The following is a 27,141-nucleotide window of genomic DNA, read 5'->3' as shown; positions in this document are numbered from 1 at the left end:
ATAAAGCCAAAAATATTTGAGTAAAAGACCGAATTGTAAACAAATAAACAGCAGCTACTGCCTGTGTACCTTGGTTCTATCTGAAGTCTTACCTAAGTACATGTAAGTTTTTCTAAGCCAGTAGGAACTGTAATTCTGTGTTGCAGTAGAGGTTAATTTTCAACAGTTTCCAAGAAGCTATGCTGTTAACAGATGGAGATTGTCGTCTTATTCTAGTGAAGTCACTCATTACATGGATTTTGAAGACAAGTACCTGAAGTCTATAGTCTTCACAGGAACAGAGGAAAAAAAAGCACTACATTTGTCCATGTGGAATTCATTGTGAAGGCTGATGATCAACATCCAGTTTAAACTGTAAGAAGACTAGAGATGGTTCCTGTACCACTTACAGTGTCATCTTTCCAAGAATAAAATATTCCAAAACCATCCACAGTTTTTACAGATGGCAGTAGGACTGGATCAAGACAGTTTATGTGGGAGAAGTTGCTGTGGCAGAGGAGAGGATTTTTTTGGAGTGTGGAAAAGAGAGATCTTCTATTGCAAGATCACACAACTATGCAGTAAAACTAGTTTGCCTAATACAGTAAGAAAATTACTGTAGTGCTCACTCCAGAGAGGGTCATCCTCTGACCTGACTTGACCCCAGTTCCTTTACTGATTATTCTGGCAGAAATATTAGATGATAATAATGGTTAATTGGTTTTGAGCATATTATAAGGAAAACTACTGTATTTGAGACTTCTTGCATATCAAATGGTTTAATTTTGCTATTAATTTTTCAGATTTAGCTTAACAATATATACAGAATTAGTTTGTTGAATAATTAGTTGTATGCAAAGTAAGTTCAAAGAAAAAAAATTATTCTTTCATCCTATGGCAACAGGTCACCTTTAGGTAACTCGCCTACTGTTGTCCAAAAGCTGCTTCAGGGATGAAGATGCAGAAAGGAGATACTGCCAAGCATTTTGCAACAATAAGTAACAAACTGTGTCATTGATGATATAATTTGTGGTGTTTAAACTAGAGTTTGAGACGTTTCACACTGTGTTTAAAATGTACATTTCTGTACAGAACTAGTGCCTAGATACCCTTTGAAAGAGTTGTATGTTTGTGGGAGAGTATTTATTTTGGCAAAAGTCCTTGTTTTAAGTCATTCTCAAATCCATCTTTCAGGCAGAAGTCACTTAGGTAGAAGGGAAGCAGGTGGTGTACATTTAGAGTGTTGTGTACGTGGCTGTTGTGCCTGAGAAACTGCTCCACGGGCAGCGCATGGGGGCCAGCAGGCTGCATGACACACATGCAGAAGAAGCGGACAGGTTGGAACAGTGAGATGAGTCTTCTCTTCAGTGCAAACATACTCAGCTGGCTGCTGGTAATTATACTTGCTCATCCTGCTTGTGCCAACACCACGTGCAGTGTCAGCCAAGGGTTAACAAATTGTGTAGGAAGAAAACAATAGATTTCTTTAAAAAAAAACCCCTTTGAACTCTCTGTGAATAATAAAGGAGTCAAATACACCTACTTTCCCGAAGCACTTTGAGATCTGTAAATTGAGGTTTACATAAGAGTGTAAATATTATTTATTTAAGAGCTCTTATGTTTCCCTTCAGTTCTGTTCCTCTCCCTTTTCCCTGTGTGTTGGGAAGATGTTATTTGCATTCATGAATATGTGTCCAAAGTGGGAGGCAACAGGAAGATGTGGAATATAAGATTGGTTGAGACAATGAACAGGGACAGGGAGGAGAGAGGGTGTGGAATGGGGATGAGAGGAGGGAAGAGACTCTAAAAAGAGGAAAGAAAGGTTAGCAAGAGGGGAATGATATAGGGTTTCTTTTGAGAGTAAAATTTTCTTACTTTAAAGCATGGACAGATCTTTGCTTTGGGGATCTCTGTTTTAATAGACATTCCTTAAAACTTTCAGTTAAACATTCAGGACAAACAATACAAGTTTAGGGTAGTAATTACAAGAAAAAATTTAAACATTTATCTGGGCCTTAGTTGTCAAAGCATGTGATGTCATTCATATTTTTAGCCCTCTGGCTGGAATAAAATTGAGGCTACTGTTGGTGCCTTTATTTCACATGTACCATGTTTTATTCTGTGCCATTTTCCCTGTTGTTATGCCTCCCCTGGGAGATGGTAAGAAGGCTTTTTGTCTCACTGGTGGGCTGGGCATAGGTCCCACAGCTACGAACACATAGCAATAATCCCTGACACATGTAGTGCAGGTTCTGGGTGAGCAGCCCCTTACCTTTTCATAACTGTCGAGAATAAGGACTGGTGTATGTTAGTAGCAAAACATTGACAAATAGGAAGATAAAATAAGATACTCTATGAAGAATAAAAACAAATGTAATATGGGACTTTAATTGAAAATACAGCTGTCACAGAGGATATGAACAAAGTAAACCCACTAACTTGCATCTCAAAGACACAAAAGCATTTGAGGTGTGGATGTGGTGAGAATAACCTAGTTCTATAGTGAAGGGGCCGCTCATTAATATAAGAGCAAAACAGAGTCCATTTTTGCTTTCAAACAAATCTACTGCGTTGAGGTTTTGGCCATATTATTGCTTCATAGAAACTGTCTTTCCTGTATTGAAATATTTATTTTGCTCTTTACACCTGAAAGCCCTTCCTGTAGTTTTTTTCTTTGTGACTCCTTCACTTCACGTTTTATTTTCCTCCTCCTGCTCCTGGCATTGGCTTTGCTGAATGCTGCCTCTTTATGACTTTATTCATTACTCAGCTCTGGAAGTATGTTACTACCATAACTCCATTAATTTTTTTGCATATCATTTATATGGGATGAAATGCATAGCATTGTAATACAGAATCCTGTAATGCAATCCAGATTCTTTATATATGAAATGAAGTGCTTTCTTAGGAAAATTTTTTTCACAGAAAGGGTCATTGGGCACTGGAACAGGCTGCCCAGGGAGGTGATTGAGTCACCTTCCCTGGAGGTGTTTAAAAGACTGTGGACGAGGCGCATGGTTTAGTGATTGATAGGAATGGTTGGACTTGATGATCTGGTGGGTCTTTTCCAACCTGGTTATTCTATGATTCTATTATTCTTATTGCTGTCAAAGTACTCTAAGGATTTCTTCTTTACTGTTCTCAACTATGGCAAACATACTAGGCAAAAAATTGCTCTGAGGATGCATTGAAGCACCTAAAGCAGAAGAGCATAAGGTAACTAAAAGCAGACAATTTCTTGGTATGCATTGGAGTTTCAAACACAAATTTACACTTCTTAATAGAAAATAAGTTAATTAATCAAGAGCAAAGTTGTAGCATTTACATTCTGTTCCAAAATCAAAGCATCCTATATAATGTCAGGGTCAGTCTCTGCTATAAATATTGATCTGTAGCAAATGCCCAGGCATATATTCATATGGAATTTAATAGTCACAAAACACATATGACTGGGTGTTTTCATTAATAAGCTTCATTGCTAAAATGTTTAAATGCAAAATACTTTCAGACAAGAGAGAAAGCCAGAGCTTAAATTCTTCCAGGTAACTGTGCAAAGAAGGAAGAGGTTCTTCAGCTGAGTGGAGGCAAGTTCTTAACCAAGTAACTGTTAAGGCTGTCATTCATATTGAAATCAGCTCTGGTCTCTTCCTTTAATGATAAGGCTTTGTGTTTTACATTTGGAAGAGGGAAGGCTAGTTGACTCTAAAGCAGTTCTCAAATCTAACCAGATAGACTTGTCTGAGGTTTCTGAACAAGTTAAAACAGACAATGTTTTTTCCCAAATGATGGAAACAATACCAATTCTTTTCAGTAAAGAGCTGTGTAGCTGTTTCCTAGAGCCCCAACATCATGAATGCATAGCAAATATTTAGCTGTGCATTCATTGGATTTGTAGGACATTGAAAATTAAATTATATTGTACGAGATTTCTCTCCTGATACTAGCTGAGAATCTCACTCATGCATTCTGTCTTTTGAAGCTGTGCCTACTAAAAAAGAAAACCTCATCATATGGATACTATTGTTAGTGATGAATGGCCATTTATTTTACTTCCCTTTGATTATTTTGATTTTAGTTGTCAGTTACACACAGTTTACTGTGCTAGGGCCTGGGTCTTAAAGCTGAGTGGGGTAGACACTTGCACAGCAAGGTGCTCATTTGTACAGGAGAACTGTAAGGGAGTTTATAGTGCAGATCTGTTATGGAGATATGTTTCTTGCTTGTGTTATAACTTCTTGCAACATAGAACAGCGACTGAACGGAGTTCACCTCTCACAGCATTTGCACATGCCAGGAATTTTTTCTCATTCTGTGTTTGAGACATTTTCTGCGGTTGCACCTCCTGCTAAATGCTAGGCTGCCGCAGGTTATCGTCCCAAGTAACTGCACAATAATTCAGAACCTTTGTGATAGGAAATCATGACCCTGGAAATGTTCTTGCTTTCTTTGTTTCATTAAATATTCCCTATCGGAAACTGTTTTTTGAAATTAGATCAGTTGGTTCAAAGTAAACCTGTAGGGGGGAAGAAATAATGTTGGGTTATTCTTCTTATCAGCAGCATCTTTTGAATCGTAGAATTGTAGATTCTGTGCTGGATGCATGAAAAGCACTCTGGACTATCACTCTGACTGCCCTGGTGTCCCACAAAGAATTTCAACCTTCCCTCCTTTGATACTGAGCGAGGGAAATGCTTCTGGGACAAGTAACACCCACCTTCATCCCCTGTGGTTAGCTCTGTACAGAGGCTCCTTCTGCAGAAGGTCCACTCTGGACTTCCAAAGACGGTCTGTAGAATGCCTGCCTGTGTCTGAGTGATTGGTTTTTCTTTCTTAAAGGTTATTTTTTGGGAATACAGTGGGTCTGATCTAGGACGGTTGCCTTTCCAAAAGACTAACATGGTCAGCGCATAGAATTGTGCTTAGCAAATTAAATGAGCAGTGTTGGGATAAAAATGCAGTGAAAGACGCCACCGAGCACTGGCTAAGCCCTGACTGAGTACCTGGAATGTCCCCACCTCGTACCTTTTCACTGTTCTGGGTTTCACAAGCAGTTACTCAGAAAAGAATAACCCACAGCTCAGAGAAACACAAGAATTCCAGTTAAAAGCTCTATGTGATCTCCTACATGTGGAGCACCAATGAAAAACTACTATTTTTAGACACAATGTTAGAGTACACTTCTGTTAAGAAAACTGAGCCTATGAACTACCAGGGGAGACTTCGGGACAATTTCCTCATCACTTCTTTCCTCTCTGGACTGTTCTCTGCTTCGCAAGAACAACACTTGGTTTCTTTTCCACAGGCCACCTCCAGGCAAAGGAAGGGTGAGGCAGGACTGGTGCTTCATCCTTGGGGTCCAATGTCAGCCGTGCCTGGAGGGCAGTGGGGTTCACTCCAGCAGAGACACTGTAGCCAGGGGAGGTGCTTGGCAATTCTGCTGCCATGATGTGAGGCCGCGTATGGGGCTGCAGAGGCTTTTACAAGCACCACTTATTAAACACTTCTGATGCCGACGCAGGTGAAGAGTAAGTTCTGACTCACAGCTCCAAAGGCTGAGTGTCTCTGTGGGACTGAGAGGTGCAAAAAGCAAGAGTTTTATTTTTCTAAGTTACTAAGTCACTAAGCTGCTGGGAGATAGGACTGCGTACACGCAGACAAAGTGGATCTGCTGATTAGGCTGCCGGTTTACAGCTTATTTTCTTAGTATAAGTTGCCTGTTGAAACAGTAAAAATTCAAAGATAGTAAAGCCATGGTACCGAACGAAGACCTCACCCCCAGCTCCGCGTTAAGGTCATCAGTAAAACAGATAGCTGTGCTGGTCACTGCTTTGTCTAATCTGTAATGTCATACTGTATTTATTGAATAACTTTATGTATCATATAGTGTTCTTCCTCGCTAGCATTCTGAATGTAATTATCAAAGGTGTCCTTACATCTTTAAATCTCATTTAGAAGGAGAGCCACAGCCAAAATGCTAATAAGCTAATTGTAAACATTGAGCACTGATAAGAATGAAACTCCATCCTCTGTTCACAAAGAAGTTCTTACGTGTTTCCTACTTACACCGCTTTTTATCTGATTCTCCTTCACTTCTGTTCTTAGGCAGAATAACAGGCACCTGAACTGACAAACAACAGTACTACATCTTCTTCACGACCTTTTGACAGATTTTTGAGATTGCAAAGTATTTTTTGAAAATTATTGGAGAAGAGATTACTGAATGATCAGGCTGACAACAATTTTTCAGGCTGTAACAAACTGTTTCCCTGCATTCACATGAACACATCAGTAACTCATACTTAAATGCTGATGTGACATTTTTTAGAACGGGATAAGTGTGAAGTAGCCCATATTTTTATCAGCTGTGGTTACTGCCCACTGCTGCTAAAAAAAGGTTGATTGTGATCATTAAGTTGGAGGTAGGCAGTGCCTCTGGACTGTAAAATAGGAATGTTAGTACGCAGTGATGAAAGCAAACTTTGCTCAACACCTGTCTATATATATTGCAGGTTTCAGTGGCTGCCCAGTTGATCTGTTCGCTCTGGGAAGCTCTGGGTGATCTGTTGTCTGGGAAGAAAGAAGTGGTAAGTAAGAACAGCTAAGACCAAGTTCTCTTTTCTTCTTTTTTTGAACTTGCTGAGATTATAAATCCAAAGTGGTTTTTTTTTTTTTTTTTCAGCTCAAGGAATAACAACAGAGGGTTAATGTGGGGAAGTGGAGCAGACGTGAACTGTCATCCATTTGTTAGCATTTTCACCTTGTGTTATTTCAGCTGCATTTATATTTTAAGGAAATGATATAAAAACATAGTTCTAAACACAAATTGGGCTACTTTTTGCCTGCCAATAACTAGATTTATTTTTATGGACTATGATAAAGGAAAAAAGCATTATATTAGTAGATGTCAGAAAAAAAACCCAGAAAGAACTGCCTATAGCATAAGAAAATATTGTGTTAGCTACTATTCAGATTGAAAAGAAGTGAGATTTTGAGTTGTAGCAATCAGTGGTATTGGATACTGGAAAATGTCTAGGATATTATTAATGAAACATTGGAAGGAAATACTGTCAGTTTGCATGTTAGCATAGATAATGTGTAAAGTCTATGGGCTGCAGTATGGCCATGTCAGGCTATTCTTGATGGAAACATTTTCTTATGCTAATTCGGTTTGGTACACGGAGGCAAAAGGAATACATTAGTCTAATGTAGTTAGCTCAACTAACGTGGCAGTAGCCAGAAATCAACTGGTTTCTCAGTAACTTTTATAAGCAGCTCTTCCATTAGATCAGTAAGTCTTTTTAATGTCATTACTTTTTCCTCTCTTGGTTCTTTACTGTATGTTTTGTGTTTGGGATGGTGTAGATCTATTGTATTTCCTAGTTGGTGGGAATTTTTTTATTGTTATTTTATTCTAAAAGAAATTAATTGTTTTACTTAAATACCTAGTAGGAATTTCAATTAGTTCACTGATGTTTCCTGGCTTAGGCTCCTCAGTGGCAGTGTCTGGTGCTTTACTTGGCAGTGAATACAAAAATGAGTGTTTAGGATTCATTTACTCTCTGCACTTGCTTAGAAATTAGTTCTCTTTACTAATTTGTTTTATATGTTTTTTTAGTTTTAATATGTGTTAGATTCAAGCTTGTGAGCAGTAGGTCTCAGAGACCCACGGGAAAAAACAGCGAGCACAATGCTAATTTTGTTTTGTTTTGTTTCTTTAGCTTTCACACATGTATTTTTTCCTTTATTACTGCATTAGTTAGAAAGTTTTCATCCAGGCTGAGCCTGATAACTTGTTCAGAGAAAAAGCCCCAAGGAAGCGGCTGGTGCCAGGGCAAACATGAGACTTGCTCCTAGTGAGGCTGAATCATTGCTGGTGTTTATTTAAGTCATCGCCTGTTCTGTTGCACCTGGGGCTTTGTGGCTGCCTTGGAACAGGTTCTGGGGCAAAATTATCGACTGATGTAAAGCTACTGAATGAATTTGTGTTGGCAGAGGATCTTTCTTTTCCTGTCTCTACATAATATGCTTCTGTGTTGGAAATGATACATTTTGCATGGGAAAAAACCCCAATATTTCTTCAAACCGTGCGTAAGGATTGCTGTGTAGCTTGATATTTACTCCTATGAAGTATGCACGGTAAATACATTTACTAAGTCGTGTAGTCAGATATCAGATTAGCTGATAAGTTCCTTTTTAACATAAAATCCACAGCATGGTGGTGAATAACAAGAGAGTGATGTGTATTTTTAGAAAAGCTGAGAGAGAATGAGGGGGAAGTGGGGGTGGAAAAAATCTTTGAACCTGAAACTTGATTTGGAGCTTCCTAAGCAACCTGCAGGCACATGCAGGGTCACGTTGGTGGTTGTTGCAGTTATTATCAGTTGGTTTTGAAATTCTGCTATTTTCTGCAGTACTTTCATTTCATCTTGGTTTAACTGGATCTGTTCCCCTGGAGGTTAGATTTTTTAAGACTTACTGCTTCATAGCTCTTATTTCAGGCATAACATGGCCTTTCAGTGAGCTGTCATGGGCGGAGAGGTACAAACAATACTGTCCAGGCATGTGCAAGTAGTAGTTCATAATCTCTGTGTTCAGTCCAGCAAAATAAATAAAATACAACTATTTCTGATTTAAAACTGAAAAACACTGAGAGTCTAGCACTGCAACTGAGGCAACGCTGTTACAGTCCGGTGAGTCACTGAGGAATGCAATACAGGGCAACTGTGTGACACCTAGTGTTGCTCAAATAATTCCCCAGAGACTTTAACTCTTCAAAATGCTGCGGTGAGAGAGTCGATATCGCTATAAAACCCACATGAGCCTACTTTGGCTTTAACTTTCTCTCTCACACACTTTATTTCAGAATTTGAATGCCGGTAGTTTCCATCTATCTCCCCCTTAGGAGTGGGAGGTTTCAGTTTCTTTTGGAGTTAGAAAGGATGTCACACGTAGTTAGCATTTTCCGAAGGTGAGGAAAGACTATACTTACAACGGAAGGTGCACAGATGATGGTGTGAGAGGATTTGCTGTGAGGTTCACCAAAACAGACTGGATTACAGTTTGTGCAGGCATTAGTTTTCAGACCTTTGCAATATGCATAGCATATTTTGACCTGCCACTTTCAGGAGGAAACTAGCTCCCATTTCAGCACAGCTCTGAACACGTGGATTTGCAAAATGCCACTTCTACATATGCGAGCTCTGCAACTGCGCCATGGGTGCGGGCATCCTGGGTCATGTCCTGACAGCTCAGACAGGAACCGGGCGAGCAGTGCTGAGACACCTGGTGCTGAGACACCTGGATTGACATGGGGATGGGCAAAGCTCACCAGCATTTCATCCAGCAGTTCCAGCTATACTTCCTTTGGACCCGGACTGGTGCATCCAGCTGAACGTAGCTACTTGTTGTGGCATGTGTTGTCACTGGCCCATCATCTGCCTGTTCTTTAACATATTCTTCCACAGTGCAGTTACGTCTTCGCTGTTCAAAAGTAAACCACTATTAGGATTTTCATTGTCATTTATATCTTGCATCAAATGACGATGATCTTTTCCACCATGACTGACATCAACCCTTCCAAAGGCACAGCTAATATGGGCTGCCAGGGGATGATGCAGTTAGCTTTGTAACCTCACTGCTCTGCTCCTCCACAGCGTCCAGATTTTCTTACGAGTGGTTTCTCAAGATATTAATGTCTATATGTTGGCTAAGGAAGAATTCTTTGAAGGGAAAACTGTAGAATGCAGATTATCCTTGTAGAGCAGCAATTAATTAACAGTAAGTAGCTGTGGCCAGGACTCTAGCAAACGGAGTATCAGGTGGCTGTAAACTATCTTCTCAGCTGTTTCTCTTAACAAGAGTCTGCATCTAGACAAAGCTGACAGCTTTGGTAGTGCTTCAAGGATCTAGATGGTTCTACTTTCATCAGCCCTTGAAATCAATCACAAAGAATGGGCTATTCTAGTAATCCCTCTGTGAACCCAACACAAAGTAAATACTGTACTCTGGTACTCAAGTAAACCTTCCCAAATCAGAGGCTGACTAGGACTCATACAAATCATTTTATATACATACCTACATAAAAACTTCTTCCACAGAGGTGGTCAACTCATATTCTAGGGTATTTAATCACATAAAACAAACACAATGAGAATATATGACCTACTTGTGGAATCCTGAGCACTTCAGGAACACGAGAGATGCTTATTACAAAAAAAAATGCCCTGCTGAATTCTTGCATGGGGAGAGGTTATTTAGGAGAAATACAGGCTGTTTGTCTGCTGAAGTTTCCAAGTTCCAGTTTCTCCAGAGAATGCATCGGCTCAGTTTCCATCCAGTAATCATGGAGGTCAAGTCCTTCATTTCCATACTGAGCATAATAGAAGAGCTGTAGAAGTAGGGATGCATCTCTAGGGCTGTTGGTGTCCAGCATATTCTGTGTCTCTCGATGGTGGGAATATGTTGTCAATGCAACTTCACATCTGAAGTTCCAATTGCATTTCACTTAAGAAGCACTTGTGCTGAGTAGGATTTTTTAAGAGCTCTTTAATACCGAAGTGAAACTCGTTTGACGAGATGGAGGTGTTCTGGGATGGGTGGGGCTTGGACATCATTCTGGCATGGGTTAAAATATGAGAATTTGCTTTAAGCAAATGGAAAACCTTGTTGAAACAAGCAAGAGTGATTTTATTCCGTCTGTTCTGAGAGCTTTCTTTGTGTATCTTGCGAGCTGTTCTGGATCTTACCTCACAGATAAAGAATGTGTAAAAGCATAGGTTTTGCTAATAGGATTATAGGATTCTAGAATAACTTTTCCTGCTAATGTGGAAGGGAAGATACTCTTTTCTTTGTGGAGTGCCAGAAAACAATACCCTCCTCTGTTACAGTAAGACATAAGTGATTTTGTCTGTGACACTTTGTTCCCAGCTAAAGGAGGTGGATGTGTGGCTTATTGATGTGGGCAGGGACAAAATATTTTCACCATCAGCTGCATAAAGGATTATGATTAAATGAACGATTAATTATACTCCCTTAGAGTGGCTGTTAAATGCAGGTGAACCTTGTTTATGGGAGCATGATAGCAACTCTGGCACTGGCTTTTTGAGGCTGGGCACAGGTGCCCTGTTTATGAGGAGTGTTGCAGCAAATTCTTTCACTGATGTTTCAGGTGCACGGGCACCAGACGCAGCAACCACGGGGCAGCTTTGCCCACAGCACTGATCAGCTTGTGTGGAAGAGAGGGCGGAAGATACAGACCTGAAGGTGAGGCTTTTCTGGGTAGCATTTGACTCTCCCATCCTTTTCACTGAGGTTTTGGTCACGCTGGCTGAGCTAATCAGCAGCCTTAGAAACCTGGAAAGGTAGAAGTGTTTTCATATATTGCCTCATCCCCCCATGGTCACAGAATCGTAGAACTGTTTAGGTTAGAAAAGACCTTTAATATAGTTGAGTCCAATTGTAAACCCAACACTGCCAAGTCCATCATAAATCATGTCCCCAGGTGCCACATCTACATGCCTTTTAAATACCTCCAGGGATGGTGACTTAGCCGCTTCCCTGGGCAGCCTGTTCCAGTGCTTGACAACCCTTTCAGTGAAGTAATATTTCCCTAATATCTAGATAATTCTGATATCTATCGTTCCCCCCTTTCATGTCCCTACCTCTGGCTACTGATATTGGTGAAGTAAATAAGTAGAACTCCTCCAGGTTTTGGTTAAAAGAACAACTGCATCCTCCTCTTGTGCTTGAGCTACGTCTGTCATGTGTGCTCATATCTGTGAAATCAAGATTTGGCCATGTGATGTTTTATTTTTTAAGTTATAATTTGTTAATATTAAGATACATGTCAAATGTTCTCAAAAGGGGTCGGAAAGGAAGCAGTTCAGATAGAGCCTGTGTGAGATGGCTGAACCTGACCTTGCTGCCACTGACTCAGCTTCACTTCCAGCATCAGCTGTGAGTTACAGGCAAATATAAACTGGCAAAAGCCCACTGCTGTCTAATTACACTTTGGTCCAGTCATTCAGCAACAGTGATTCTGGAGCTTGAAACTGGTGCCTTCCTCCACCTTGTCCAGGTTCATGTTCCTTTCCATGCTTCCACGGGAACAAATCAGTAAAGGCAACGTGAAGACTGTGTTTAGCATATGTGACACAAACTAGACAATGCTTTAGGGAAGAACTTCCTGCGCTAAGGTCTCTGTATTGAATTACCAGTTCAGGCAGTCAGTTAAATCCGGAAGGTGGAAGAGAGTAAAAGAGTCCTCTGACTTTTTCCTGAAAGGAGATGAAATGAATTAAAGAAATGCCTAAGATTTGGAAGGCAGAGGAATTTTTGTTTTCATGACATTTAAAAGTGATCAAAAACACAAGCATGAGATGGAAATAATTTTTTTAATTGTATAAATTGCACAAATAAATCAACTGTGTGATTTAAAAACAATTTAGAAATCAGTTTGGCAAATATAGGATTAATTCATAAAGACTAATAAAAAGCCGTGTTCAAGGACAAATTGCTTCCATACTATTTCCATCACTTTTGCTCTTAATCTTAATTATATTTTTCACATACTCTCTTGTAAGTTGAATATTTGACTGCACGCACATTCTAACCAGCACGACTTTGCTGGCCACAGATCATGGCTCCCTGGCCTGAAGTGGAAAAGCCTGAAACCAATAACTATATTGGGGATTCTTCCAAGCAAAACCAGAACATGGCTGGGAAAGAAGGGGAAAGTCACAAAGGTAATGTGTGCTCACTTGTAAGTTACAAAGATTTACAAGTTTTGGGGCTCCTTGGAGAAGATGGAAAAATAATGAAACTTTTTTTTTTTGTTCATGTTCTATTTCGGCAGGCAACGTGGCTTCGCTTGGAAATAAAGGGGAAATTCAACCTGCATTTTCCACAATAGCCTTGATAGATGAAACAAGGCCAGAAGAAGAAGAAGACCCATGGGCTCTGCCAGAACTGCAGGACACTGGGGTCAAGTGGTCAGGTAACTATTTCTCACTAAACAAGTTACCTGCATTTAGTTTTTCCATCACTTCTGGTCACTTCGTCCTGGTTATTTTTCTGAAATTATATTTACTGCAGATTTTCATTTAAGATTTGAGGAGTAGGTTTTACCTTCTGACTCACCTTTTCCAATAGTGAATGGAGATACTAAGTAATTTAAAAAGAACCCGGAAATCATGTAGCTTATGCTACCTTAAAACACCAGGAGATATATGGAAAACAATGCAAAACTTACGTGATTTTACATCCAGGCTCCTATTGGTCTTTCCTTACCCAGCAGGATGACTGTGTAAAACCTAGGGTCAGCCTCAAGAGTTCATAAGGTTTTTGTCATATAACAAAAGCTTTTACATGGTAAAACTAGGTAAAAAACTACATGCTTTTGCAGTTAAAATTTGATTAAGAAGAACATTCTTTTGGGTTCAGTCACACACTGGGGTCACAACACTGTCTTTGATTCTGTAGTACCTGCATGTGTGCTAGACTGTTCCAGAGAACACCAGATACATTGAGCAAGTCTTTTATGCATAATGTGTTTGTTTTGCAGAACTGGATCAAAAAGGAAAAATAATTCGTGTACTCTATGGGATAGGGAAGTTTATTATGCTCCTTGGATTACTTTACATGTTCGTGTGTTCTCTGGATGTACTGAGCTCTGCTTTTCAACTGGTAGGAGGTATGAAAATATCTAAAGTATCAAGAATAAACTATAAACATGGCAGTAAATTTCATCACAGTGACTAAATTACAGGTATCATTATCCAAGGACATTCTCCAAAGACTTATGTGTTGAGATATAGATTCAGAAGGAAGTAGCTCTGACTGAAGACTGATCTTCATTTAGAATCATAGAATGGTTTTGGTTGGAAAAGACCTTTAAGATCATCAATTCCAGACATTGATCCAGCCCTCTTTAGTCCGTCACTAGACCATGTCCCCAAATACAACATCTACTTGTCTTTTAAATGCCTCCAGGGATGACAACTCAACCACCTCCCTGGGCAGCCTATTCCAATGCTTAACAACCTTTTCTGTAAAGAAATTCCTCCCAATATCCAACCTAAACCTTCTCTGGTGCATCTTGAGGCCATTTCCCCTTGTTCCATAAATAGCTGCCAGGGAGAAAAGACCAATCTCCATCTCTCTAAAACCTCCTTTTAGGTAGTTTCCTTTTCTCCATATTAAACAACCCCTGCTCCCTCAGGCACACCGCATAAGGCTTGTGCTCTAAACGCTTCACCAGCTCTGTTGCCCTTCTCTGGACATGCTGCAGCATCTCAATGTCCTCCTTTGTTTGAAAGGGCCTTTGTTTCTCAAACTCCAGAGAGCTGTCGACATAAGGATATTGGCCTCAATTTCTTAGTAGGTTCCTGTTACTTTAGTGACAGTTAAACGAATACATCTGTGTATAAATCTGTCCCATGTAAAAGACATTTCAACAAGGTGAAATATGAAAATTGCACTGATAGAAGCATCCAGCACTGAAATGTCCCCGAAGTCCTTCAAAGACAAAAACTATTGAAACGTATTTTTTACACTGACCTATCTCCAGCGATATAATTCTGATGATGGATTCAGAAATGATTATCAGAGAAATATGTAAGCTTCTGTGGAAGTATTCTTGAATTTTGGCAACACAGTGAGTTATGGGAACAGAATTACTCAGAATTACTAAAATAGTTTTCTTTGATGCAGTTTAAATTTATGTGTGTGTTTTCGTCCTATGGTCTCTCCTTTGATGGCTATGGTTTTATATGGTTCTCTACAGCATTCAGTAGAGCTAGTTCAGTTACTGGTATATGACAATATGAAGTATACTTTGATAACTGAGGAGCTGAGAGTTCAGGACCTGAATTTGGATCCCTGGGCTATATCACTGTACATTTCTTGACTGGCAAGAATGTTTATACATGTATCAGTTAAATAGATGAATGATCTATAATTAAATGCTCTAAAAATTCTTGTGGACTTTACCTTGCACTTCCCTCAATATGAGAATATGTTTTTTTATAGGTAAAGCAGCCGGGGACATTTTTCAAGATGATTCAGTGCTGTCTAATCCTGTTGCGGGACTGGTGATTGGAGTTCTGGTGACGGTTATGGTCCAGAGCTCCAGCACTTCTTCATCCATTGTGGTCAGCATGGTATCCTCCACATGTAAGAGTCTTCCTACAGATCACTCATAAGTCTTGGTCTGGGGTGCAAACACTGACACATGTGTTGAAGTTGTAGAAGCTTTGAGTGTAGGAGTAGAGACTGCATGAAAAAGTTGACACAACTGTTGTCCTGGTATAAAATTAAATCATCATTATTATTGTTATTGTATATATAATAATAATAAGCAGTAGTAAGTCCATAATTGCAATGAAAATAATTGGAAGCCTTGGCACTGAATGCACTAATTTTGGAAGTATCTGCATACTTTTCACATGTTAGCCAGTTACTGAACTTAGCTTGTTTCTGTGGCATGGTTTCAAAATTCTGCAGTATGTAGGAAAATGCCTGGGAGAAAAAAGAGTCTTTATCTTACCCTAGCCCTTCAACATGTGGTGAAAAGGGATAACCATGGGCTGCAGTTTCATCAGGGATCATGGGACTACGGGACATTCCCAGGGGGCTTGATTAAAGCGAACATGTCTATACTGGAGTGGCTAGTCCGACTGACATTAAGGGAGGCCACGGTCCCAGTGACATTAATAGATGTTAATTTTCATTGAAGCAAAGACCTTGCTGATGATCTGATTTTTTTTCATTCAATGCTTCCTCTTCTGCTTTCCAGTGCTGACTGTTCGATCAGCTATTCCTATCATAATGGGGGCAAACATTGGCACCTCAGTTACAAACACAATTGTGGCACTCATGCAAGCTGGGGACAGGAATGAGTTTAGAAGGTAATGTGTTTAAATGCTAGATCTGAAAAGTTGCTTGTCTTTCTTCTTTGTAGGTTTTCTTCTATCTTCCCTATCACTACTACAGCTACTCAACCTTCCTATTGACCAAACTTTGAATGTCTAGTTAGGAAAGTCACAGGCATGGCCACTGCCAAGGTATAATGCTGTCCAGATATATGACTTCATATACTCAAAGAAAAGCATATTGTTTTCCTTTAAAAGTGTAGTGGTTTTGAAAGAATCAACTCTTTTTTAATTGGATCTTGCACAAGAATGAATTTTCACCTGCTCCAACTATACGACTCACTGTCTGTATTCCTACACTCTCTGAATTATGAGAGAGCTGTACAAGAACTTTACATTTTGTTCTACTGTCCTTAAAAGAGGCTTAATTATTGAAGATTTTTTTTTAGTCTGCAGTAAGAAAGAGCTGATAACTGTAGAGAAATTAAGTGTTCTGGCCATCAAGTATACACAGTGACAATGTTTAGACTGACAAGATGTTATCACTGAGGGAGCTCATCACTTACTGGAGATGGGCATTAAACCTGGGAGGGGTATGAGACTTTGGTACCTTGTAATTTGTGGCATACCAGATGTATCAAATACACCTGGCCCAAGCGTATTTCTCCAAGATTTACTGTCCTGAATCTTTGGTTGTGCAAAACAAACATAGGCTGCACAGCCACTTCATGCTTCAGATGAGTACTTGAATCAGCCTCTGGTTAAGAATCACTTTTTCATTTTCTAGTTTGTCTTATTTCACTCGCTTGGCTGGCTCTTTCACTCAGTCAGTGGTGTGGAAACAACTTAGTGCTCTATAGCAAAGCAGCCATCTCCTGTGACCCCAGAAATGAAATTATTCCCATCTTGAAATGGGCTTTATCCCCGCCTCTATGATTTCATATTTAATTGATGCTGTGTACATGGTGTTTAATTAAAATAATTTAATCTGTTTTTTATTATTTCTTCTTGCAGGGCCTTTGCTGGGGCAACAATTCATGACTTCTTTAACTGGCTCGCTGTGTTTGCACTGTTGCCTGTTGAAGTTGTTACTGGCTATCTTTATCATCTCACTAATGTTATAGTTGAATCCTTCCAACTTGAAAGTGGCGAGGATGCCCCTGAGCTACTAAAAGTTATCACAGACCCCTTTACAAAGCTCATCATTGAGGTAAGCTCTTTCTCTCTTCAAGGAAGCTGCTTACTTGGTTCACTCACAGCTAATCAAAATGGTCTGAATACGGAGGGGCTCCCACTCACTTCTCTCTGTCCTCAGGCTAAAGCAGAAGGATTCTTACTTTTATTCACATTTCACATAGCCTCAGCTCCGTATTTCCCCCACATTTCACCTTACTGTTGATAGACTTAGCTAGGAGGACTGGGAAGGCGGGTGAGCACAAATAGAACTGCATAGGATGGATGGGATGTCTGTAGCCTAGACATTGGTAGACAGGACTAGCTGAGACAACCTAGCACATCCAGAAGATCTGCATACGACATGATGCGATTTCACTGAAGTTACGGGAAGCTTGCACATACCTAGAGGCACAGCTGGAGATTAGAGGGGATGCACACAGCTCCTGAAAGACAGTAAATGCATTTAGGCAGTTTTGTCAGTGTAGCTGTTTAAACAGAAAGGGTGAGATGAAGTGGTGGATGATTTGAGAGAATGAGACATAGTGTTGTACATGCAGAGTTGTACCTTTTTTTGGTAGTAAATCCCCTCCTATCTGTTGCGCAGCAGCTCCAGTGTTACAGATGGTTATGCAGGCTTTTTGTAGTTGAGCTCCTAAAGGGAGCTAAAAGGGTGAAAGGGAGCTAAAGGGGTGAAACTTGAATACAGCTGAACAGAAGTACATGATGCAAGTTGCAATAATGCCTTTTCTTCTTCTTTTTTTTTTTTAAGCTTGATAAATCAGTAATAAATGCAATTGCTACAAATGATGAATCAGCAAAAAACAAAAGCTTGGTAAAGATTTGGTGCGTGACTGAAACCAACGTGGTGAGTATGATGATAAATTCATTGTCAGGCTCCTTAGGAAACATTTTACTGTCCTGCAGCTGACAATCCTTATCATGGGATTGTGAAATTAGGTGTTTAAATGAGTATGTTTTTCAGCAAAAAAGAATGAAAACAGTTTAATGTGGTTGTTCTCCGTATAAAGCAAGCGTGTCATACTAATGATGGGCTTGACTTGGTTGCTTTTGGTACCACTCAAGCCTTGTTTATCAGACCTGGTGGTTTAGAGCCATGCCTTTCACATGGAAATGCCTTTAAGATACTCTTACTGACTGCCTGAAAGTGGAAAAAAAGTGGTATGGGCTTGTTGCGACCCAATCCGGACACTCTGGGGGGGCCAGGGTAAGATCCTGGATCTCCTCATAAAGTTTATGGGTTCAGTACCGACTGGGTTAAATGAAGGCAAGGTGATGTCAATTGATCTAAAGGGAACTTATTTTTACAGGCATTCTTAGGAATATTATTGTCATTGGCTTGCTATGTTTGTGTTAAGGGAAAAGAAAGAGAGAAAAAGGAAGAAAGAGAGAGAGAGAAAAGTGCAAGGACACCACGTGGGCTCTGGTCCTCTTCTCCCAGCATGTTGGGTGGGCTGCAAATGCCCCTCTTGCAGAGTATTATTTGTAGTTTTTGGTTAGCCCGTGCAGTACTTCTTCTAGGAAAGTTCTGGAACTGAGTTTAGGGGGGCTTTGGGGTCTGAGGTGTTGTTCTGCCCCTGCTCCCCTGCTGGCAAGACTGCAGCATGACCTCTCCAGGCAGCTAGCGCAGCTGGGCTGCCTGTGGGAGTGAGATAAGGTGCTGAAGGACACAACCTCTACTGCAGTCTCAACAGTGGTTTAACGCAGAAAAACAAGTGGTTTAAGGCAGCCAAGAAAAGAATCAGTCTCTTACAAGGCCAAAGCAAATATCTTTTTGCCTGCCATTTATCTATTGATCTAACTAGCTTTAGTCTTCCAAGTGTCAGTGTGATCTAGTGGCAGCTGGTTATTTGCAGCTTTCTCGTGAAAATGCTCATGGAGAAAGCCTCTGTGGGGCTATGTCCTGTTCTTCTTCACCCGAGCCACACTGCAGCTAAAGGAAATCTGTTGCCCAGATCAACGTCAATGAGTACTTTGGTAGACTGCGGAGCTGAGTGTTTGGTTTGTGTTGTTCAGCTAACTAGTAATTAGAGCATTAAATATCCCTTGGATCACTAATCAGTCTATTCTGCTTGTTAGTATGTATATAAGGTAATTCCTGAAGTCCTGTGGCAGAAGTAAATTAAGACACACAACAGAGGTTAGAATTAAGTGCTTGTGTTTTTAGAGGAGCCTAGCTGCTATTGAATGACAGTCTGGATGGCCAGTGAAATGCTAGCTAGGGAGATAGCGCCAGGAGGAGAGCTGTGCTGATGTGAAACTCTGCTCAGGTTACGCTGCTGAGGAGCTGGATATTTCATCTCAGGGGAGGCGCGATGCTTGGGCAGCTGTGCTGCTCTCGTGTCCTCAGCCAGTGCTTGTCTTCCCTCTTCGCCCCAGTGCCTGGGCAGACACAGCCTTAACTTTCAGTGAGGTCTGAGCTCCTGAGTCCTACTGTCTCCTCACTCTTGAAAGAGAAGGAACTACATGGAAAGTGTAGGCTGAGGATTACGTTTCCATATACACATCTTTTTCAGTGTTTGCATATACTTTGGCTGTGTAACTACTGCCCAAGCATACAGTCAAATTACAAAAACACATGAAACCCCTACAAGCCTGACTTGAATTTGATAGGGGAAGATCCCTTAAATGTTTTACATTCCTAGTGGGTTTAACTAATTTCTGGCAACAATGATTAAACAGACTTATGGCAGGGATAAATACGTGTAGACCCTATATGTTTAAAGCAAAGCATGAGGATAAACATTTTGATCTAATGCAGTTGCTTTCTAACTCAGATGTCTGAAAAAAATTCAGGAAGGTGAGAAACAACATTGTGTTGAGTTTGTAAAGTTTAATGTGTTGGGGCAGACTGGAGACCAGGCACTCTCTAAAGATGAGAGAGCTCTGGATTCACTCCTACCTTTGCTCATCTGCATCAGCTGTAGAGGGAATGTGAATGTGGGTGTCTGCAGGCAGTGCCCAGCAAGAAAATATTTCTTTTTCCCTGTTTCTGCCAAAGAGAATAATTCAAACAGGTCTTAAAGGTACCTCTCGTTCAGTAGTGTGGTCCAGAGTTTGTTTGGCTGTTAACTGCTGTCCTGAGGAAGTACCATTCAGTCAGCAAACTGTTCCTTAATCTGCATAAGGATTTATGGACCTAGCATCAGAATGCAGTATAACAAGGTTAAGAGGTCTTATGAGTAAACTTTACTGCAGTATACATAGATATTCAGGTTCATCTCAGTAATACTGAAGCTCACCATTGTGATAGTAATTAGCACTTAGATGGTATTTGAGCTTTAGAAAGTAGTAACAGCACCTCTATTCCTACAGGAAGGAAACCTGAGTTATAGAAGGGCAGTGCAAGCAGCTTGTGCTCATCCAGCAACAGAGTCTGCACTAGTGTTCTGAATCACAGCCCTGTGCAGTACCCATCAGACTGTTAACTGCAGTTAGGATGACAGCAAATGTCTTTCTTTGACCCAAGGAAGCTGTGGCACTAGCTAGAAGAATGCTACTGTCCCCTAGCTGCACCAAGACATGAACCCCTTTCCATAAACCCTGACATCAGTAGTTAAAGTTCTTAGTTACTGATGACTTTGTGCTATTGTTGTTACAATGAAGAAGGTTTGAGAGTTATTTTAACCTTTAAATGTTGTATTGATTGACTTGAGTAACAGCACAACCATTTATTTTAAGAATGCAAGTAATGTTGCTTTGTCATTAACATGGTGCCAGCTTACACTTGGATCACAAACCTGCCTTTAGCTGATGAATGCTTGGTTGCCATAAAAACCTAGAGCTTTGCATGAGCTGTTGAAGGGTTGTAGATGACTGAAGTATCTGCTTTGTCTGGAAATCTTTAGACACTGCAGAATGTCACAATTCCACCTTCAGAAAACTGCACATCTCCTGACCTTTGCTGGACTGAAGCAAATACGACATGGACCATGAAGAATATAACCGAAACAGAAAACATCAGTAAATGTAGGTGGTAGAACTATTTCGCTTTTGGCAATATCTTTACAAATGTATATAGCTTTCTAATGGTGTTAACGCACCATTTTAGAGGTGTATCTAGAGGCACTTGCCTGTATATGGACACAAGGGATGGCTGCAGGTGCAGCCTGTGCTCTGTTATACAGCTGGAGTTACCAGCATCATCATGGTATCTGGCTGCAGATGGATTTCTTTCCATGCTCCCTGATATCAGTAATTGAGGTCTTCAGTATCATGTCGCTCACTGTTCACATGACTCAGCTACAATTACTTTGCTGTAATGGTTGCTTGGATATCTCCATCCCTATGCATGCCCTGCGGGGCTTTCAACCGACCTTCTCAGGCAGGCAGCCACCTCTGGGAAGAGTCAACGCACCATCTGGCTCAGAGCACACCAAATTCCCTCATGCCATTTTGTTGCCCTCCCTTGCACATGGTCACCCAGCTCGTGCCTGCCCTGCAGGGGTGCCCGCTGTGTATTTTATAAATGTGTCCAGACAAGAACTCTTCTTGCCCCACCTCAGACATGGCTTTTGCAGAGCAAGGGAGATGGCCTTTGAACTCTTTGCATCACTCCCTCAAGCTGTATGTGCTTTGGTCCCATTTTCTTAGTGGTATGTAAGAAAACCAAAGCTGGACTTGCGATCAGAAGTGAAAATGTAGTGAAGCTAATAAGTTTTCCTTTTCTTTTTCAGGCCGGCATCTCTTTGCAGACTCAGACCTGCCTGACCTTGCCATCGGTCTCATCCTTCTGGCTTTGTCCCTGCTTGTTCTGTGCTCCTGTTTGGTGATGATTGTTAAGCTATTAAACTCTGTGCTTAAAGGACAAGTGGCAAGTGTTATCAAGAAGACAATCAACACTGGTAATTACCTGCTTTTCCTGCAAATGGTTTTCAGGAATGACAAGAACACTGAGCATATTTATTGATATCTCCTGTTCTGGCAGATATTATAGAAAAGCTTAAAGAAAACAGTATTAAACCAAAATTTCCCCCACCCCAATATTTTTTCTCCTTTGCATGTTATTTTCTTTTTTAAAAAAATCTGTTAACAAGGAGCTTTTGAACTGCAGCAGGTTAACAGCAACAGAGATCAAAGTCCAGGCTCTGTTTCTTCATGTATAATCATTAGCTGTTAGAAATGTAATGTTCCCATCCTCAAAAGATAGTGCTGAATTGCTGAGATTGTGATTGCCAGCTCTGGCATATGGCCTGCATGATTCTCCTAAAGGAAGCTGAAAAAAAAGCTTTGTAGTGATCAATGGTCTGATTCTCTTTGCTTGCCCTGTTCTATTCCTTAACTTTCTCTTTGGTAGGATAAGACAACTCTGTGGATAGGTAACTTCTGTCTTTCCTTGTGTTTTCCAGGTGTTTTTCAGCCTTGATCCGTTCTGTGCAATTTTTTTTTTTTTTGCCTGTTTTCACTTGGCTGCTTTTTTTTCATCCTTCCTTGAATGGAGAGGTTACAACCTGCAGCAGGGAAAAGCAGTCCTGGCATGTGTCTGGTTGTGTTTGAAGAGAAGGCTCATAGAAATGGGGAAGGCGACATGTTGCTCCCAATACTCTCATCTGTTCTCCTGGGCAAAGAACACTGCCCAAATCAAAAACTAGGGGTAGAAAGTAATCATCTGCCAGTTACTACTCATTTGTGGTCTACTCTATCTTCCCCTCTGTCTTCCTGACTGATTTAAGTCCTGATTTCTTGGCTCACTCACAACTCTGCGCACTACAGGGGATCATTGTGCCTAGTTTTTCTAACCAGCGTGATCAGCTTTTCTTTGCAAGAGTCTACAAGGGAATTTTTGTAATTTTTTTTCTGCTTGAAACTAGTTAGAACAAACAACATGATTCTCTCAGGATGGTCTTCAGAGCTTTCTGAAGTTCTGATCCATGCAACAGGTGTCTGGTCATCAGAACCAAGGCATTCAAGACACATAGAAGGTGTTGTGTTAACCTTTGTGGAAATATTTCTGGTACTTAATTGTATTGCAATATAAACACTACCCTGGGTCAGGACAAATATCTGTCTAGTCTACTATCCACCTGAAAGCGTATCCATTGGTGTAAGGCTGGGGAGGGATTACAAAGAACAGGGTAAATTAGAGTAGTAGAACTTTGATCCAAAATCCTCACGTAAGTGACAATATGCAAACTATATCTAAAACTGAACTGCTTAATAGTCTTTTCACTGCTGTATTACTGTTACACAGAGCATTCTGTTGCCCTGATGGCTATGTTCTTCCTCTGTTTTTTAGATTTCCCGTTTCCTTTTACTTGGCTAGCTGGATACCTGGCTATGCTCGCAGGGGCTGGTATGACCTTCGTTGTCCAAAGTAGTTCTGTTTTCACATCTGCTATTACACCCCTTGTTGGTGAGTTGTCAATACTATATTCTTTACTCCCCTGTTTTATTTTCTCCATCATGCAGAAACCACTCAATCCTGTTTCTTTTCTCCTAGGCATCGGCGTTATAAGCATTGAGCGCTCTTATCCCCTCACCTTAGGAGCTAACATTGGCACAACCACAACAGCTATACTTGCAGCTTTAGCAAGTCCAGGGAGTACATTAAAATATTCATTACAGGTCAGTATAAAGCAATGCTTCCTTGACTTAATTTAGAAGTTGAAACGTTTCTGAAGAAAAAACAGACAAAATTGGCTTTGATGAAAACATGCCATGGATGTCGTGCCTGCTATTAATTACAGCTCGTTAATTTTAACTACTAGATCAAAAAGCTTGTATTAATCATTCACAGACTGTCAAGATATAGGAAAATCTTACTTTTGTAATTAAACTTGATCTGGATTAATTAAGTCAGAACGAAGACAGAATGGGCCACTTGACTTCCGAGTGTGGGGTCTCTGCAGCTTGTCATTCAGTGCCCATATCTCTGACAACCCTCTCGGGTAGTACCCTATGAGGGTTGCTAATTTCTGTAAGTTTCTTCCTCAGGACCCTAACTCTGTTCATGCAGTTTACGGGGACTCCTGTAACCTAAGTGAAGGCTCTACAAATCTGTAAGGTGGCAAGGTGTCTACCTACCCGAGGTTGCAGTGAGCATCATGGCATCTGTTCTCTCGTTGTAAATCTAATCTGAGAGGGTTTTATCAAATTCCTTGTTGCTTCAGACTGTTTGAAAAGTAGGCAGCCTGGCTTTGGGCGCCCATTTACCACCCTGCAAAGAACATTCCAGGCAGAAGATAACATTTCAGTTGAACCCTCTACATCAAAGAGTGAAAAGATAATGAAGTTCCATTTGTGAATAAGATGAATGTTTTTTACTAGCTACAATAAATAAAGAAAATTACAGAAATTATTTTACTGTTCTCAGGCAAGATAGGACAGATGTAATCATGAGAAGATAGTATCTTGACCAAGCTCAGATTTCATGACAGCTTGCTGGTTTTATAACGTACTTTAAAAATAAAACCCTGTACTTTCATGTTTACTTTAGCCTGATAATAGCTATAGAATGAAAAGGTAAGCAGGAAATGTACTGTTTTGTTTAGTATATGCTTATTCTGTCTAAGCAACTTCTGAAAGCTTTAGCAAGTATGTGTCTTTTCACACTTATTTTTTTTATAAAGACCTAATTTTCAAGTATGTGAATTAAATTATTAAAAAAGACCCAGACAAAGTCACGTTCCAGGAATTCCTTCAGTGCCCTATGAACTTCTTGCTAATTTTTGGAAAATCTAGGTTTGTGCCATTAGCAATTTCTCAGTAGCCTGTACACAATATCTAATTTACACTGCCCATCTTCTAATTGAAAAATTATCAAGAACCCAATAATAAACAGTTCTCATGCCTTACTAACTTCAGGATTGTTTCATGATAGCTATTTTATTTGTCAGATTTAGTTCTAATGAAGTCAGTTTCTTACAGCTGAAAGCTGCATTTTAAGACTCCTCCATCTGCAGGGAGGTGTGTTGTCCCTTCTAGGTTTGCTTTGTGTCCAAAGGCTGTCCCCTGTGTGCAGGCAGCATTCTTTACAATGTTTGAGGTATTCCTGAGTCCTTGCTTTGTGCTAGGAAAGGTCTTGCAGTGAAATAGCATGAAAGATAAGAAAAAAACAATGGGAAGCAAAGGAAGGGAAACTGTAGAGCCTTAGTACCAGTGGAAGTTATTATCATGTGGGTAGGAGCATTTATGGGCATTTTACTTAATGCATTTTTCAAATGTTTTTGCTTTCAGATTGCCTTGTGCCACTTTTTCTTCAATGTCTCTGGGATTATTCTGTTTTACCCACTGCCTTGTACTCGGCTGCCAATCCGCATGTCCAAGACCCTGGGAAACGTAACAGCCAAGTACAGATGGTTTGCTATATTTTATCTTCTTGTCTGCTTCTTTCTTTTGCCTTTATTTGTGTTTGGTCTGTCACTGGCAGGCTGGGCAGTCCTTCTGGGTGTTTGCCTTCCCCTGGCTGCTCTTTTTATTGCTGTGGTTGTAATTAATATTATGCAGTCGAGGCGACCACATTCGCTGCCTGAGAAACTCCAAAACTGGGATTTCCTACCCATCTGGCTGCGTTCCCTAGAGCCCTGGGACAATATAATTATGTCTTCACTCGCCTTTTGTGGAAAACACTGCTGTGGCTTCTGCAAGTGCTGCAAAGTCAATGCAGAACAGGAGGGTGCCAAAGACAAGCAGCTAAAAACTATGGAGGTTTATGAAAACACCATTGCGATGACTGATGAAGACAGGGGAGGAAGAAGGGCACAAGGTGCAGCTTGTGTTGAAAAAACCGGCACAAACAACACAGCCTTATAGTAGCGGATCAACCTATAATAACAGATACATGGCGTAGGACAGTCAGGGTCTTGAAAACCAGCTTGGACAATGCACTGAGGACAGAGTTAACATTTTGTTAGCTTTCTGCAGCCAGTGATGCATCAGTTGTCAAGGAATGGAGTCAAACAAGCTTGACAGAGTCCCTACAAAATCTATGATCAGCTGAAAAGCTAAAGACAGATTTGCTCACAGAGGATCTACTATGCGGTATCTTCATCCAATGCTATCAGTAGCAAAAAAAAGAAATCCTGATGTAGTCCCATGAAAAGAGGGATGAAAAGAGGGATTATCAATTAAAAGTTAATTAAAAAGAAAATGAACAATGCACTTGTAGAACAGCTTTTCTGACTTACCGGCTTATTCAGCAGAAGTTACTTTATGATACCCAAAAAAGCTCTGAAAATAGAAAAGAAAAAAAAAAAAAGAAAAAAAAAAGAGAATCCTAATGTTTTCATTGGTCTGTTTGAAGTGGTCAAAATGGAAAAAAAAGTATTTTTCCCACTATGGACAATATCTGTTATATTTGTGTGAAGGAAAACAAAATGCTCGGACACGCTTCAGAAGCTCTGAGAGTCCTGCTCTGATATAAGAGTATGTGTAAGCCCATCTTGAGCCCTCTCTGTCTCCTTTAACACCAGAGACAGGAGTTACAAACTTTTATTATCTCAAGCTAAAGGCCATGAAAGTAATTGCTGATCCCTCTGCCTGCTGAAGGTTAAGCACTGGGTTTGGGACACTGAGTAACTACCAAAGAGCTTGATGGACTCAGGAAGTGGTTGTGTGGCCATTCCTCTCTTTATGTGGTCCTCACGAGTCCTGTTCACCACGTAACCCCACAATCAGAGGAATTGTGGAGGAGGGAGGACAAGTGGCCAGTGTAGGGGAGGAGAGAGCCACCCAAGCCTGGGCTGATGCCAAGACTTCTTTGTGTGACTGTGGTTGTGTGTGTTTGAGCCACAAAATGACCTTTCAGAGTAGCTGTGGAGACTGGCTTTAGGACCACAAAAGAGGGAACCTGGAGAACAGCCTTTGGCTAGCCTGGGACATCAGTAACTTTTACTGGAGAGAAAGGAGTGTTCACTTTGCACTGTCACTTTGTGCTCTGAACAACCCTCCCTGCAAATAATGTGAATTTTACTGGCCATCATATGTAGCAACCCAAACCTGAAATAAAATTCATTGGTATGCAAGTATGGGAAAATATCTGAAGTCCAGCCACTAATGTTAAAAAGAAATTGGTTGGCTGAGTGTAACCAATTGTCATTTAAAGCCAATTTACACAGCCGAGTTGTCGACTAAATTTGCAATGGAAATACTGAGAAGATTC

General features: G+C 40.5%; 1 protein-coding gene across 1 annotated transcript; it reads left to right on the top strand.

Annotated features, from left to right (window-relative positions):
• The first annotated feature begins 6,488 nt into the window (after positions 1 to 6,488).
• Positions 6,489 to 27,043, top strand: SLC34A2 (solute carrier family 34 member 2). The gene is made up of 13 exons (XM_069854908.1): positions 6,489 to 6,563; positions 12,614 to 12,722; positions 12,833 to 12,973; positions 13,541 to 13,669; positions 15,007 to 15,150; positions 15,773 to 15,884; positions 16,863 to 17,058; positions 17,794 to 17,889; positions 20,891 to 21,011; positions 21,719 to 21,886; positions 23,278 to 23,394; positions 23,482 to 23,606; positions 25,218 to 27,043. Exons 2-13 carry the CDS (start codon positions 12,617 to 12,619, stop codon positions 25,791 to 25,793), a joined length of 2,031 nt encoding a protein of 676 aa, XP_069711009.1. The 5' UTR covers positions 6,489 to 6,563; positions 12,614 to 12,616; the 3' UTR covers positions 25,794 to 27,043.
• Positions 27,044 to 27,141: the final 98 nt, after the last annotated feature.

Source organism: Phaenicophaeus curvirostris, chromosome 4 (assembly GCF_032191515.1).
Source record: "Phaenicophaeus curvirostris isolate KB17595 chromosome 4, BPBGC_Pcur_1.0, whole genome shotgun sequence".
NCBI classification, from domain to species: domain Eukaryota; kingdom Metazoa; phylum Chordata; class Aves; order Cuculiformes; family Cuculidae; genus Phaenicophaeus; species Phaenicophaeus curvirostris.
This window is presented reverse-complemented; position numbering and strand designations above follow the sequence as displayed.

Bases quoted from the DNA above. Each gene is read 5' to 3' on its own strand.
- SLC34A2 (XM_069854908.1), top strand. From the start codon at position 12,617: ATGGCTCCCTGGCCTGAAGTGGAAAAGCCTGAAACCAATAACTATATT. The intron at 21,887-23,277 runs GTAATTACCTGC...TCTGTTTTTTAG, and splicing joins CAAGAAGACAATCAACACTG to ATTTCCCGTTTCCTTTTACT. The intron at 23,607-25,217 runs GTCAGTATAAAG...TTTTGCTTTCAG, and splicing joins CATTAAAATATTCATTACAG to ATTGCCTTGTGCCACTTTTT.